The 15,445-nt window shown below is 49.2% G+C and overlaps 1 protein-coding gene across 2 annotated transcripts in view; it reads left to right on the forward strand.

The window, feature by feature from the left end:
- LOC144784513 (integrin beta-1-like) overlaps window positions 1-15,445 on the forward strand; it is a 423,772-nt gene that overhangs the window by 103,865 nt on the left and 304,462 nt on the right. For both annotated transcript variants that reach the window (XM_078663338.1, XM_078663337.1), the window contains exon 3: window positions 6,129-6,214. In XM_078663338.1, coding sequence (XP_078519464.1) covers window positions 6,129-6,214 — 86 coding nt within the window. The remainder of the gene's footprint in view (window positions 1-6,128; window positions 6,215-15,445) is intronic.

Below are 15,445 nucleotides of genomic sequence, written 5' to 3' on the forward strand. Positions count from 1 at the left end.
GCTATATATATTGGCATTGGACACCCACTGGGTGGCTGACCGGGCCAACTCTATTTCGTGTTGTGTGGGAGGTCTCTCACTCCCTATCCATTGTTTCAGTGCTTTCTCAGTAGCTTGGAATAGAGCTTCAAGGGAATACCTTTCTTTTATAGCTGGCCCTTGTTTACGGTAATCAAGGCACTTGGGTCTGTCAAACTGTCGCGCTTTTCCTACATAATTAATCTTGTCTTTTGGTTCATCTACTTCTTCTGTTGATAACTCACCATTTTCCTCAGACTCTTTTCTGTGCCTTTCTATTATTTCCTTTCGTATTTTCTTGTACATGGCATCTATCTGTCCCTGTTTCTCATGTCTACCGGCATCTATGTGATCACTCCATTCTATCAATCCTGCTTTTACATCTCCGTCCCCTTCGTCCTGTTCCCTGATCAGGCAGTTAATAATAAAACGTAAGACATAGTTCTTAACCCCTACTTTTCTCTGTGCCATGGCTTGTGCTATACTATCTGGTCCCTCCCCCGTTCTAATAAAACGATACATGCTATCTAGGTGATCTTTCATGTCTGGTAATGTCTCTAGATATGCAACAGCTTGTCTTAGTCTACGTGAAATCACGACCATTGAACCCTTTCCTGGTTCTGTATCATATACACAAAATGGAATGGCTGCATCTACAGTAGGCACCCCTCCCACTGCCCCTGGACCTACGTCATCTTTTGCTAGCTGCTGCTGAAGTTGCTGGAGCTGATCTGCTGCTGGGGGTGGAGGAAAACCTGCATTAACGTAGTCCGGGAGGGACTCGTCTAGATACGAGGAAATGAATGCTTCAGATGCTGTCGGCTTTATTCTATGTACTCTATATGGTACAGGTGGTGGCGTTCGAGACCTACTGGGTCTCTCTGAGGTGTTCACTTTAGCTAGTTCTTCTGACAGAACGGGATAAATACCATTAATAACGGCGTTTCTTTCCCTATCAATCTGTTCTGTTTTGACACGTTCCCCCTCCTCCCGCAGTTCCTTTTCTCTGGCTTTTTCCCCAGCTTGTCTAGTTCTATCTGCTTTATTCAATTCTTTCTCTGTTCTCCTATGTGACTCTTTGCGCCACTATTCGATGGCATCTTTCTGAGAGGGTCTTGACTTCTTTTTCCATAGTGCTTCCTCCACCCTCATAATACATTCAGGATCCCATGTTCCCGAGATTGGCCATCTATACTTTTCCTTCAGGTCCTTGGTGTAGTCTACCCATAAATCTAAAAACAAAATGGCGTCTAGCCCATGCTTATTATACATATAATGACCAGGTGTGTCTCTAGGCGGGATGTTAACTGGTTCTTCTAGTATACCTTTTCTGGTCCCTATCTGACGTAACTTTGAAAACAGTGGCATGTTTGAAACCAATATTCACAAAAATAGACTGAAACAATCAACAATCATTCACACACAAACAAATATTAAACACTAAAACAGTTACAACCTAAACTGATACAGAGAGCTAAACATGTACTTGAAAAACTTTATGCACTGAAATACAGTACAACCATACCGGTCTCAAAAATGACACGTCTTGACCGCGTCCACGTTTACCATAGGCACGTCTTTACCGGTCTCACGTGAATGAGACACGTCTTTAATCTTGATGCATTCCCCACAGTGGTACTCACCGGGAAGCAGAATCTTGAAACTTGAAGGCCTCGGACTTCTACGCATGCGCCTTGGAACAGGTGGACCTCTGGAGACCTCGGACCTTGCTCTCTCATGGGCTGGGCTCTGGGTTGAGACGATCCGCTTTCATCACCGCCTCACATGGATGCCTGGTCGCAGTCCGTCCTCCTCCTGGGCCTGAGGGAGTAGCGGGTAATCCCAATGGCGTGTACACTTTAAAGTCCGTCACGGCTGTGGAAGGGGGCAAAGACTAGACCTACAAACTCCGGCGAGTGGGGAAAGGGACATGTTCCTATTCGGGCGCCAATTAATGTGGTAAATAAAATATTACCCTGGCAGAATTTCTAGGCATTAACTAAATATCATGCATCAAATGAGAGACAGGATCCGTGGTGTCCAAGTTAAAATGGGCTTTATTCCAATAACTCGAGTCAAAGGGAGAATATGTTCCATCACCACTGAGGTTCAGGAAGAGTAATCTAACATTCAATAACAATGAACAGCATATATACAATTTTCTCCTTGTACATAGGAAGGAGCGCTCCAGGCCGAGCAAAAAAGAAAGAGATAAGAGCATGTGGGCGTACACTTTATGAGTCATAGGTAGATGATAGGTAGATGTCATAGGTGGGTGGGTACTTAGGGGAGGTGTTTGCATGACCAGCTGGAACTCTGCCCTAATTGTGCAACTTTGAGCATGGGGTGCAATTGACGTGTAAATGGGATGAAGCTGACTTTTGGCTTAGCAGAGTAATCTCTTGTGTCAGGGCGACTTGAGCACGTCTGGTACAACTGATGTCTGGAGTCAGGGGATGTTTTATCTGAAATAAAGGTTCATCGCTAGAAATAAAGAACAAGCATTTACAATGCAACGGTTTCGCCTTTGTAAAAGTTAGAGCTATTGGCATTGTAAATGACAAATTTTGTATTTATGTGTTGGTTTTGAAAACAGATAAATAAATGGCATTGTCATTTACAATGCCAATAGCTTAATCTCCCACAAATGCGAGACCTATTGCATTTGCACACACACACACACACACACACAGAGCACAAACACACACACAGAGCCACACACACACACAGACAGAGCCACACAGACAGAGCCACATACACACACAGAGCCACCCACAGAGTCATTCACATAGAGCCACCCGCACACACAGAGCCACCTACTCAGAGCCACCCTCACACACACAGCCACCTACACAGAGCCACCCTTTCATGGAACTGCACCAATCTGTCATCATCACTCAGGTGACCTCGAAATTGGATTACTGCAATTCTCTATACCTCATCATTAATGCCTCCTGCCTTAATTAGCTTCAAATAGCCCATATTGCAGCAGCCCGATTGGCCCTTAACACTTCTCGGTCAGGGATGGGATTTGTTCCCTTTACTGGCTCACCATAATAACAAGGTATGAAGCGCTATAAGAAAGCATGTTGCTGATCTTATTAATATGTGCTGAGAGAGCTCCACCCACAATGTGGGAGAGTTTGCTTCACCCCTCGGGGACCAGGTGTCCGAGTTATTGTCTTGTGTGTGCTCCACACTCAGCTGGGGGAATCTGACACACTCCTGCTGGACACCCTCATACACGAGTGAGGTCTGACACCACAGAGAGGAGGGCGGGGCACTGACCTGGCGGAAGTGTGGGTGGCACAATGTGCATGGGCATGCTTCGGGTTTGAGGTGCTGCATGCAACACTTTATTTTATTTACATGCTTAGATATAGCACAATGTGGCATTCACCGTGTTAGTAAGTAGGGGTGGGACACAGGTCTGACTCTCCCTTATAAATTAACCTTGGGTATAAATTGGCACTGCATTGACTCCTATGCCCCTCCCTCTGTGACCCCTCTTCACAGCTGACACCTCTTGAAGGTTCTCTGTAGCGCAGATTTCACACACCAGTGAATTCTGATTGCAGAGAGGACGGGGGTGCTTTGGTGATGCCCACAGCAGCGGCCCTGTGGCTGTTTTTTCAGTTTTATGTAACTCGAACTCGCACCGAAGGTCTTGGAGGCTTTACATGAAGCACCAGTTACATTACACAAGGACACAACAGACCCCCCCCCCGTATACCTCGAGGAGCAGAGTGCTTGTGGGGTGGGGGTCCGAGGCAAGAGGACGAAGGTGAAGTGTGAAGGTGATAGAAGGGGGGCGGGGCACCTGTGAGATAGTGGTGCACCGTCGCCGGGGAGTGGAGGCGGGGTGGAGGGGTTTGAAGAAAGTAAGGAGGGAGAGGTCTGAGGGAGAAGCATTTAAGGAAGGAAAAGTTGGGGGTAAGAAAACAAATATGGAAACAAGAGGAACGCGGGGCAAAGGAATTGGGGTGGGGTCAGGCCTAAGCTGAAAGATCGTGGAAAGAGGTTTCGGAGGTCAGAAAACGGCAGGATACGAGAGGAGTGAAATAGCGTAAGAAAGGAGGGAGACACAGGGGAGACCAGAAGATACACAATAATGTGTGGTGGAGGGACAGGAGACATGTATGGGAGGGTGAAGGAAAGAAGAAAGGGGAGGGATCACAAAGGAGGCTGCGGCTCGCCTGCCGATGCCTCTATTCGGCCGCAGCCCTGACTGGGAGCCCAACAGCGCCTTGAAGACCGAGTGGCATTTCCTTTGCTGCTGGACACGGAGGGGTGGAGGGGTGCTGGAGCCTTAGCGAGGGGGAGGAGCCTCAGGGGAAGAGAGGAGGGGAAAAAAAAATACAAAAAAACAAATCGACTCACCTGCACCTTGCGACGGCGGCACTTCTCCGGTCTCCCTCTTCGGCATGGGAGACCGGCAACGTCGAAAATCTCTCTGGCACTTCTCCGGTCTCCCTCTTCGGCATGGGAGACCGGCAACGTCGACGGCGGCGGTTCCCTCCAGGCCACGGGAGCCCCGCGGGCGCCGCCATACTGCTTGCCGTCTTCCTTCTTCCCCCGGGCTGCGGGGGGCGGGCACTTCCGGCCGGCCGCGCTAGGATTGGCCGGCCGGCCAGTCACGGGGCGGGAAACGGGGGAGAAGAGACGCAGTAGTGCCGGCAATGCCGGACCAGACTCGGGGGCGTTCCCGGCGTCGCGTGACGTCGGCAAAAGGCAAAGAATGTCAGGAACGCCCCCGTGTCTGGTCCGGCATTGACGGACAGGCCCCTCGTCCAATGGCAAGGCTCCGTTTACGGAGCCAGCCAATCAATGACGAGGGCCGACCCAAAGCACCCTACAGTTCTCAACAGGATTTCGCCTGCGCGAAAAGCTGCGCAGAGCGCAGCTTTCGCTAGGCAAAACCTAAAAAGCATATATTTCTCCGTTCATTGCATGGGGGCTGAGACAGAGAGCTAGGCCTTATCTGTCGCGAACGGGTTCTGTTTACATTTCCTCACCGGGCAAGGATGCCACTCTGTACAGCAAAACAGATAACTGTTATTCATAACACTGTCTTGGCAGAAGTTCAGAAAGTGGTTCAACCACAATAAAATAAAGGGCTCAGTACGATATTTATTTAAAATGCACAATGCAAAATGCAAAATACATGGGCCTTTATTTTAGCTTAACGTTTGGGAGACTTTGATGACTTGACTTGCAGGACATGTCTGCAGAGGCCTAGTGATTCAGGCCACTACGAGAAATATGCATGGGTGACATGCACATGAATGTAACATAGGGTATATGTAGTGGACATTATTTGGTCAGGCAAAATATCATTTTCCACATTTTCCATAGGTGCGAAATATAGATTTTAATTTGCAATATTGGTTGAAGTATTTATTTTTTAATTCTAAAAAAAAAAAATCCATCAAAGCTTGAAAATTTTGCTTCAGGCAAGCTATTTTGTGCATTCCTTCCATTACAAATGAAAGGCTGTTGGGTGAGGCCAGTAAGATGGCTGATAGCACTTAGAATCCACTAGCTGGGGTCACACGTAAGTATCCTGTAGGAAACCTTGCATCAGATAATTTTATACACCTGCGGAACTGTAGAGGCTAGCCTGCACTCCTGAAGGGCAGTACGGATGACATGAAAGGAGGCCCCACCTGACTGATCGACAAGTTGCTGTGTTGCAGACTCTATATGGCAGTGTGTGAATTGGTCACTATCTGTGAAGGACCGGCAGATCTACAAGTTGCCAGCCTAGTGTAGACTGGTGGAATAATCCCCACCTGATCGCAATGGCAAATCTCCCTCAACTTGGGGAAAGAGAAGACTGGGACGCCTGTGCATACCAACAAGCTTGCCTAGTACATATGTCCATAAAAGCATATAATTGAGTTTGTTAATGGTATAACATGTCTGAGACCAAGTTGATTCAGTGCTATTTTGATGGTAAATTATTTTATTTCCTCTTGTGTAATTCTACTCATGTTGATATATACTTATGCTGTCCATTATACTTGGACTATATACTGTTGATATTTTAGCTCTCATTTTCATCTGTCAGGGCTTAGAAGTTGAAACATACATTTTCTCCTTCCAAACAGGTGGTAGTGAATGTCTAAAAGCAAATGCAAAGTCTTGTGGAGAATGTATACAAGCAGGACCAAACTGTGGGTGGTGCACAAATTTGGTGAGTTCTTTTTTAATATTTAAATGTATTTGCTGTTGTGTGTTGCAAATTGTACCTTACAAAGTATCCCCTATATTTCTTTGAACAAATACACTATATAAGTGTATGCAGGTATGTTATATTCTGCACTATGTAGTTAGGCTAAATTTACAGTTAAAAGGAAGACCATTTTAATACCCAACACATGTTATCCCCATTTGGCAAATCTGGTCTTATTTTTCTAGAATAATGCCTTCAGTCACCTTTGAATTTTTCAAAGGGTTTTTGGAAGCTGGGGAGGTGGAGGTAAACATGATTTCAAGTGAAATGCCATAGAATTTTAGGCAAGCATACAACACGATTGAGTAGGCATTCTCCGATCAAACCTAGGAGATAGACTAGACTTACTCCAAATCAGCCTCCGTTTGTGGGTTGATGTAAATCTTTGCAGTAGCTTTAAAAAGTTTTAAAAAATGAAAAGAAATAGCATTATTTATACATAACTATTTTGGTTCTGAAGGCTAAAGAAAACATACGTGCCTGGAATCACCAGGTGGTGGATAAGCACATCCCTCACACTGAAGCTGTTGCAGGGTGCAACATCACAGTACTGGTGTCAGGGGCCATTAATGCTGTTCGTTACATCAAGTGTAGAACGAGGATGTCCTTTTGAGGGATGTGTGCCACGTGGGTCTGTAGAATGTGCATCATGACTGGAGCATTTCCCCTTTATTCTGCCCCAGGTTTGTACAGAAGGGCAGAGCAAACACAAGGAGATAATGGACAGAGTGCTGAAACATTTCAAACACTCACCCCCAGTCACAGATCTGGGTTGAATCCATCATGATTCTTTAGCTCACTTTGCCACCTCAGTTCAGGCCCATCCATATGCAAATCAGTCTTGATCCTGTGCCTCATGGGAACAGTCCAGCCCGAACTGCCAAGCCCGGTCTTCCCTGAACCGGAAACAAGCATCCTGGGACCGGTTTCTGGGTAACACCCTTCATCAGCCAGGCTAGTTTGATTCCAGTGGCAAAGTTATCAAAGGACCCACGTCTGGGCATACCCTGCCAACCTAGGGTGAACAAAGCAACCACAAGGAGATGATGGACCGAGTGCTGAAACGTTTCAGACACTCACCCCACATCATCATCATCATTCCTTAGCTGGGTTCAAACTGGAATGGCATGGTGAGCAAAAAAACGATGGATTTGGGCCCAGATCTCTGTACTGGGGTTAATGTATGACATTGTTCTGCATTCTGTCTATCAATTGTTGTTTTTGTATTTGTCACCTTGAGTGGAACGAGTATGCCCAGACCTGGGTCCCGTGCTCTCCATGCCACTGGAGTCAAGCTATCCTGCCTGAACAGGGGTGAAACCCCGAAACCGGTCCTAGGATGCTTGTTTCCAGTCCAGGGAGGACCTGGCCAGGCAGTGTGGGCTGGACTGTTCCCATTGGGCACAGGGTCAAGACTGATTTGCATATGGCTGGGTTCAAACTGGAATGGCATGGTGAGCAAAATAATGATGGATTTAGGCCCAGATCTCTCTACTGGGGTGAATGTATGAAATTGTTCTGCATTCTGTCCATCAATTATTGTTTTTGCATTTGTACAGAAGGGCAGCCACAAGATTTGTATCCCTTTTCTACCAAAGGGTTACTACAAGGAGGGTGGACTTCCGTACTGGATTCCTCCTTGGCGAAACAACCCACACAGGACTGCAATCCACTGACCCCATGTCTGCGCCATCAACTCCAGATTACTGCCAACACATATTGGTTTCCAGTGCTTAGGTGAGGCCTACCTGACCGAGGCCACACACTCCTTTATCTGAGCGCAACCTCTTTACCGCCCTTCTGATTCAGACAGAGTGCCTGTACCTGCTTGAAGGGCTCATGTCTTCCATTCTTTATTTGGCACAGGTTCAGATAATGGGATTTATGATGCTGTGGCTCGGATTGCTCAGCCTTACCTAGATGACAGCCGTCACAAGTGCCTCCAAGATGCCCCAGATATTGTATTAGTTCCCCTTCAGTGCCTGCCATGGAAGACAGCGCCTCCTTTGCTGTGGTTATGAAAAAGGTGGCATAGGTTCTTGATCTGCAAATCCCACTCATGAAGATAAAATTGAGTGTTCTGGCGGAGCTCTTGCAATCTGGCCAGTCGAGTTCTGAGCCCTTACTTTCATTCCATGAGGCTCTTATAGATATGCTCTTAAGTACTTCGGCCACATCCTGTACAGGGACAATTGTGCGTCGCCAGACGCCCTCACCCTGCTCTGTGCGATCTATCTTTCTTCAAACAGCGCCCCACTACTGAGACCTGTGTGATGCAGGCTTTGACCTGTAGAGTAAACTTAGACTTTGTTCCCATTACCTCCCCACTGACAGGGAATCAAAGAAGATAGCGACTTGATATGCTGCTTTTTCCTCTAAAAAGTGTGGCCTTTTACTCAGTGAATGCCAGCAGCCTTTTAGGCTGCTGCTCTCATGCCATGTGACCCCCCGTTGCCCAAGTATTACCCATGGTCCCAGGATAGGCAAGAATCTTGTGGTCGTGGTACAGCCAAGTCACCATCTGCTGTAGACTGGATACCTCTGACTCCTTTGACAGGACCATTTGTAGGCACACCTGGATGCTGTCCACTGGCTGCTCTGGATACGTTCAGGCCAGTCTTAAGGACATGCATTTTGATGGCTCCCCACTTTTTATTATTAAAGCAGACTCTTCCCTTGAGCTTTACAAACGCACTCCCTGGGCCTTTCGGGTCCACAGTGCCAGGCTCACAAGTAGTTTCGCCCCCTCCATAGCTATGGTAGGGCTTTCAAAGTTCCCAGCGGCTCTAGGCGGTGCAACAATCACCCCAGCCTTTTTCTTTCCACGGTTTCCCACAGGAGAGGGCAACTGAGACAGCATGCGACCCGGGTCGTCCGCTCCCCAGTAGCCGCCCCTCCCAAACCTCTTCAGCATGCTCTTGATGGCAAACAAACACTCTTTCTACCAGGGTAGCAGGTGATACCTTTTTGGGCGATTGAGTTCTGTAAATTAAGCGGTTTATGCTTTACCATTTCTTGAGACCCTACTGCACCTTCCACCATCCTCTGACTGAGGATTACCTGGTGCTCTTGCAGTAGAAAATGCAGGCCATAAAACCATAAGGATATGTGAGAAAGTGCCATCTTTCTTGCATTGGTATTTCCCCACTTTTTTCCGAACTGCTGATGTGCTTTGACTGAGTGTGCCCTGGGCTCCTGCCAACCAGGTGCCCTGGACTCCTGTCAACCAGGTGCCCAGGGCCTGTGTTCCTTCCCTAAAGCTATGTTGAAACAAAACCCAGTTGGCATCTCTGGCCACCTGTCCGCCTCTAGTAAATGGTACCCTAGGTACCCAGGGCATGGTGACCAGAGAAGACCCCTAACGGCTGCAGCACTTATTGTGCCACCCTTAGGGCCCCTGTACCCTGACACCCACACACTTCCTTTGCAGGCTGAGTGTCTAAGTACAGAACTAAACAGAGTTTAGATGTGTGCCATGCCCACAACCCCATTGCCCTGGCATACATCATTCACCCCTCTAGCTGGGTGCCCTATGCCAGTGGTATGGGCACAGGTGCATGAGCCCTGTGCCCCTACAGTACCCAGGGCCATTCCTGGGCACTGTAAGTGCAGTGCTGCCATTAAGAGTATATGGTGCTGGGAGGTCGTCATTACGAACTCCAAAGCACCATGATGGCTTCACTGAAGACTGAGAAGTTTGGTATCAAACTTTTCAGCACATTAAACCCGCACTGATGCCAGTGTGAGATTTAATGTAAAATGCACCAGAGGGCATCTTGGAGATGCCCCCTGAAACCTAACCTACAATCCACGTCTGGACTGAGAGGCTGCCTAGGCTGCCACACAGCAGACTTGTTGCTGGATCCCTGGGTGAAGAGCCCCCCGCTCTCCTGGGCCTGCAACAATGCACATGTTGGGAGAGGTACTAGGTCTTCTCCCCCAGGATGAGCAGGGGGAAGCTTCAAAGGCCTACTTGTGAGCTTCTCCAGACCATTTGCTGTACCCAGCAACTGGCCCCCACCAGTTCTGACCCCCACTCTGGCGGGAAACCCTACGTCAGGAAGGGGGGGGGGCCAGTCTGTGCCAACCCCACACCTCAGGTGGGAGAGGCGACGTGAAGCACGACCCCAGGCTCCGGCCATCTTGAAGATGGGGAGCCCTGCCCAGCTAGGTTCCTGCCCCCTCCCACAGGAGAGGAGCAGACTAGGGGGTGTACCCACCCCAGGACAGGGACCTATTGGTCCCTGCCCTTGCCCTACCTGTAACGCCCCTAAATTCAGTATTTAGGGTCTCCCTGAACCTTCCTTCCTCAGACCCCGATATGAAAAGAAGAAAGAAGATCAAGAAGACCCACCGTGCAGCTGCTAACAACTGGACGACACCCACTGACTTGGCCCCAGCCCTACTGGCCTGTCGATCCTGGAACCTGCACCTGCTAAATCCCGGCGACTCCTGCGGACAGCAACCTTGGACAACCTGGAGGACCTGCCGGCCTTGACCATCTAACAGACTGGGACTCCCATGAGCAGAGGCTCTGCTCCAACAGTAACACCCCAGGTGCCAGCCAGGAACCGTGAATCCAGCCCACTCTGCACCCGCCAACCCAGGCCTGTGCCCGAGTGATCCAAGACCACACGGACGTCCCCCTGGCGACTGGGACCCGAAGTCCAGTGCCCAAAGACCCTCCTCGACGACGCCTGCAGCCACAGAATCTGGACCCCTACCAACTGCGACCAGCCAAGGGTAAGATTCCCGACACCCAAAGATACCCCTGCACCCGGTGCCCCATGGCCGCCTATGCCCTCCTTTGGGATAGTCACCTCTTTTCCAAGATCCCAACTTACCTCTCAAAGTAGTGGTGGCACCTGAAGAATCTCCGTCCCTGAGTCTGCAGCCTTTGTTCCCTTTTTACCTTTCCCATTGAATAACATTGGGCGCCCGCCGGCTCAAGAGCACCCAGCCGCCAGAGTGCCGCTGGAAGTGCAACTACTACCCTACTCTACTTCCCCACTTGCCCGGAGTAAGTGACCAGGAGCTCAGCTCCCACAGCCGCGTGGCCTGCTTGCTTGCAGCCACCAACCGAAGGCCCCCTCCCCTCCATTGGATAACATTGGGCCTAACTACCTCTGCACCAGGCTGCCCCTGTGCCGCTGAGGGTGTACCAACTGTACCCACCTGACCCTAAAGGACCCCTGAGTCTATGCCTAGAACCTTAACTTCACCAGTCGAGTACTCGCCTGGTAATCGATAACTCACTTTCCTGCCATAGGATAACATTGACTGGTTTGACTCGAAAAATCTTTTGTGTGTGTAGTTTTGAAACTCTAAAATATTCCTATAAAATCAGCCGAATACCGAATTCCGAAGTACTCACCTGTGATCAGGAGAGAAGCCAGTACTGTACCTTGTAGCCCAGTACTGAACCGCCAAAGTAATCCTAACCGGGTTTACTAGTAACCTGAATTTTCTTCTTAGGAATCTATTGTCTGCTTTTCTGTGAACTTTTAAAATACCTTTATATTCCTTAAAAATCATTGCAATAACCAAAACGTTTTTACTCAACTGTTTTCAGCTTAGACCCCAGGACTGAATCTAGGATCCAGTCCTAGAATTACTAAAGTAATCTGCAAAGTAATCAACTGGATTTTTGTAGAAAAACCCATTGAGCTCAATGTTAAATTGTGTTTAGAAGTGTGTTGCCTACTGCGCCCCCTGTACCTGTTGTGTTTACAAAGTTGTTTCTTTTCTGCAAAGTAATTACCTGAAATCACTCATAATTGAGAAACGTATATTTTGATACCTGTTGGTTCTAAAAATAAAACTACTATATCTTTTAAATAAAAACAATTGGCCTGTAGTTCAGTCATGTGTGAAACCTTTTGCTGACTGAGTGTGTACAACAAATGCTTTACAATGTCCCCAAGCTACCACTTCTGAGAGTAAGGTCAGCCCTGACTTTAACCTCTGTTATACCTCTGGGGTTTGTGGTCTCTATACACACTGTACCTTACTTTGGTCCAGTACATATAGAGCCACTTTCTCACAGGATACCAGTGCAGAAGTTGGTTGTAGTTGTTATTCCTTCTACTTCCAGGTGCCAAAAAAGGAAGAGGGTCTCTTTCCCATTTTAGATCTTTGCCTTTTCGGTGCCTTTCTGTGGAAACACAAGTTCAAGTTGCTCACCCTAGCCAAGGTCCTGTCTATTCACAACACTGGAGGCTGGATGGTAGAGCTTAACTTGCAGGACACTTTTTAACATCCCCCTTCTACGAGCCCACAAACAATACCTGCGGTTCATGGTAGGCAGGTGACTATTTTCACTTCACTGTGATCACCTTTGGCCTTCCCAGCACCCCTGAGGTGTTGACAAAAGTGATGGGAGTGTTAGCAGCACATTCTCAGATGTCAGAGGTTCAGTCTTTCCCTACCTCGCTGAGTGGTTGTTGAACGCGTGTTCGCGCCAGGCAGTAGTCTGCCTCCTCCACTCTACTACAAACCACCTGACATCCTAGGGGTCGTGGATCAATGTGGCTAAGTAATACTGGTCTCCTTCACATACTCTCTGTTGGAAAACGAGGCAGCATCTGTGAGGCCTGCACAAATAACATGACACATTTGTCCTTCACTGTGAACCAAACACCCTAGGGCAGCGCCTGACTCTCAGAGGGTAGCGTTGCAGAGCAGTCTGAGGCTTACTCAAGGGAGGTGGTGTGGGCTAGTAATCGCCATTTGCAGGTGCTCAAAAATAACACTCAATAATTGATTGTCCAGTCTGTACTTTGCTTTATAAAAGTAAGAGTAAATTTATTAAACACACACACCACTCAAAACTAAACACCAATTTACAAACCTACATAAGCTGTTGGAATTACTTTGTGACATTGCATAACATCTCCACCCCTCCCGCAGGGGGGTGGGGTCTAGTACCACCACTCCCATGTATGCACATCATCTTGCCCCCAATGCAATTAGTTAAACCTATCCTGGAGCGAGGGCCCTGCGCACTGGCTCCATCCCAGTGGCGTCCCCCTCCCATTACCTCAACAAGCGTTAAACAGGGATACACCTGCCTTGGTGACACATGACCCTGACCAAGCATCTCCTACTGACCCTAAAGTATACACCTCTATATCTTAAGGGCTAACAGTCTGGGGTCTTCACCTAAGCGCAGCAGCAAGACTACATCTTTATGCACACTTTAGAATGACAGTACTCCGCACATTTGGATATCATTAAAAATGTATTGCAATTACAGCCCCTAAAGGCATCACAGATGATCACAGGATTAAGTTGTGAATACCGTCGGACACCCTAGCAGGAGTGTCTAGCCACTTAAATCCACTTTGCTTGTGACATCACCTTACACCAGTACTTCACATTGAACATCAGTCCTTCCAAAAGAAATAACCATTAATAAATGCATTTCAGTGCAATTACGCCATTTCACCTCCAGGGGATGCCCTTCTCGAGACATCTCCAACTCAGCCCTTCAATCTTTGATGCACTTCTCAATGAACCCCCAGCTGTAGAACAAAAGTTCCAGCCTAGGAGGTAATGCAATCTTCGCTGAGAGTTGAGGGGTTATTCTTTTTAACTCTTCAAGAAACTTAGGTGGGACTTAGCCAAAAACAATCCATTCCTCATGCCTTGCAAGGCATCATGGGGCGCTTCAAGCTCCTGCCGCTTTCTGGGGCCTCGGTGGGGGGCCCGGTCCCACCCGGACCCCCGGGTAAGGGTATGCGACACAGGGAGCCCACACCCGGCCGCTCCGTGCTTTGGTCGGGGGGCTGGTCCCACCCGGGCCCCTGGCTCCTCCTTCCTTTTCCGGTCCCAGCCGGGGACCCCGCAGACTCTTCACGTTGGAGGGCAGTCCCCGGGACCTGACCCAACCCAGGGACCTGTTCTGGACCGGCGGCGGAGCCTCACGCGCTTAGCCATCAGGGGGCCACAAGTCAAAGGTCGCTCATTTTCTGGTGGCCATATCTCAGCCCCTGGAGGTCCGATCTGCCCCATTTTCACGTCTTCTTGCTCCTGGCGGCGCCCCACAGCCACTGGGAGCACTCCTTCCCCCTCCGGGTCTCCAAGAGGGTGCATTCTGCAGGGAGCGGTCTGCACTGGCTCCCTGCGCCAGCCTTTCGCCTGGCTCTCCTCCTGCGCCTCTCTTCTCCCTGTGCAGAGGCCTCTTCTTCTGCGCACCGGTCCTGGGCTCTTCTTCTGGCGCTGTTAGTGCCCTGAGGGGCAGTCAGGGGATCTCTCCTTCCAACTGCCCATTGCACCAGGCTCCAGCACCTTTCGCCTCCGCAGACCACACCCCAAAGAGAGCTTCTCTTCCTGTGCAAGTACTTTTTAGGGCTCGGCTATAACGCGCTGAAAGCGCGTTCTCGCCAGAGAACTATTGTCGGCGTCTCAGCAGTCTGAGACGCCGAAGTGAGACAAGACCTGGCCGCGCGCAGCGTTTCCCCATAGGATAACGTTGTGCGCGCGGCCAGGTCTTGTATCCAGAGCATGCGAATGCAGCCCGGATGGTGACGCGCGCCTGCTGGTATGCAAGGGGAGTCTGCATTCCAGCGCGCGGCGCTGATAACACACACACGCCTGCCTGAGTGTGGCTGGATCCATGGGGTTCTTGCTGATGTGTTCTCTCACTGGGGCAGAGGTCTATGATGTTGAGAGGTGGGGGAAGAAAGATTCCATTGTATGTTTACTTGCAGTCTTTCTTTTCTGTGGCAGGGCGCAGAGAGGCAAGGCAGGGTCCTCTTCGGGGAGGATGGGGCAGAATGAGTGGACAGTTAATAAAAGCGTGTCTTCTCTGTGGCATGGGGTCTCTGCTCTAACCCGTCCTTACCCGGCAGAAGTACCCTTCAGTAGCACACGGCCTGTCCCCATGCAGCCCACTGAATCCCTGCTCAGACCGGTGCAGCGGCTCTGGCCTGCCCCAGTCCCTGCGAGGCTGGGTTAGTCTTTAGGTTCCCGCACATCACGTGTCTAGGCAGACGGAGGAGGGTGTGAACCCCGCTGAGCACAGGGGGCAAAGTAATAAAGACTGGGGGATCATGTTGTGCGGAGAAACTGGCGAAGTAGGAGGTCCGCTGATCTGCGTCTCTGTTAAGCTACTGTCTGTAGATTGGTTGAAACGGATTGCAAACAGTTGTAATAATTCTTACTGTTATAATTAAGAGAAAATTAGATTGA

Source organism: Lissotriton helveticus, chromosome 10 (genome assembly GCF_964261635.1).
Source record: "Lissotriton helveticus chromosome 10, aLisHel1.1, whole genome shotgun sequence".
Classification (NCBI taxonomy): domain Eukaryota; kingdom Metazoa; phylum Chordata; class Amphibia; order Caudata; family Salamandridae; genus Lissotriton; species Lissotriton helveticus.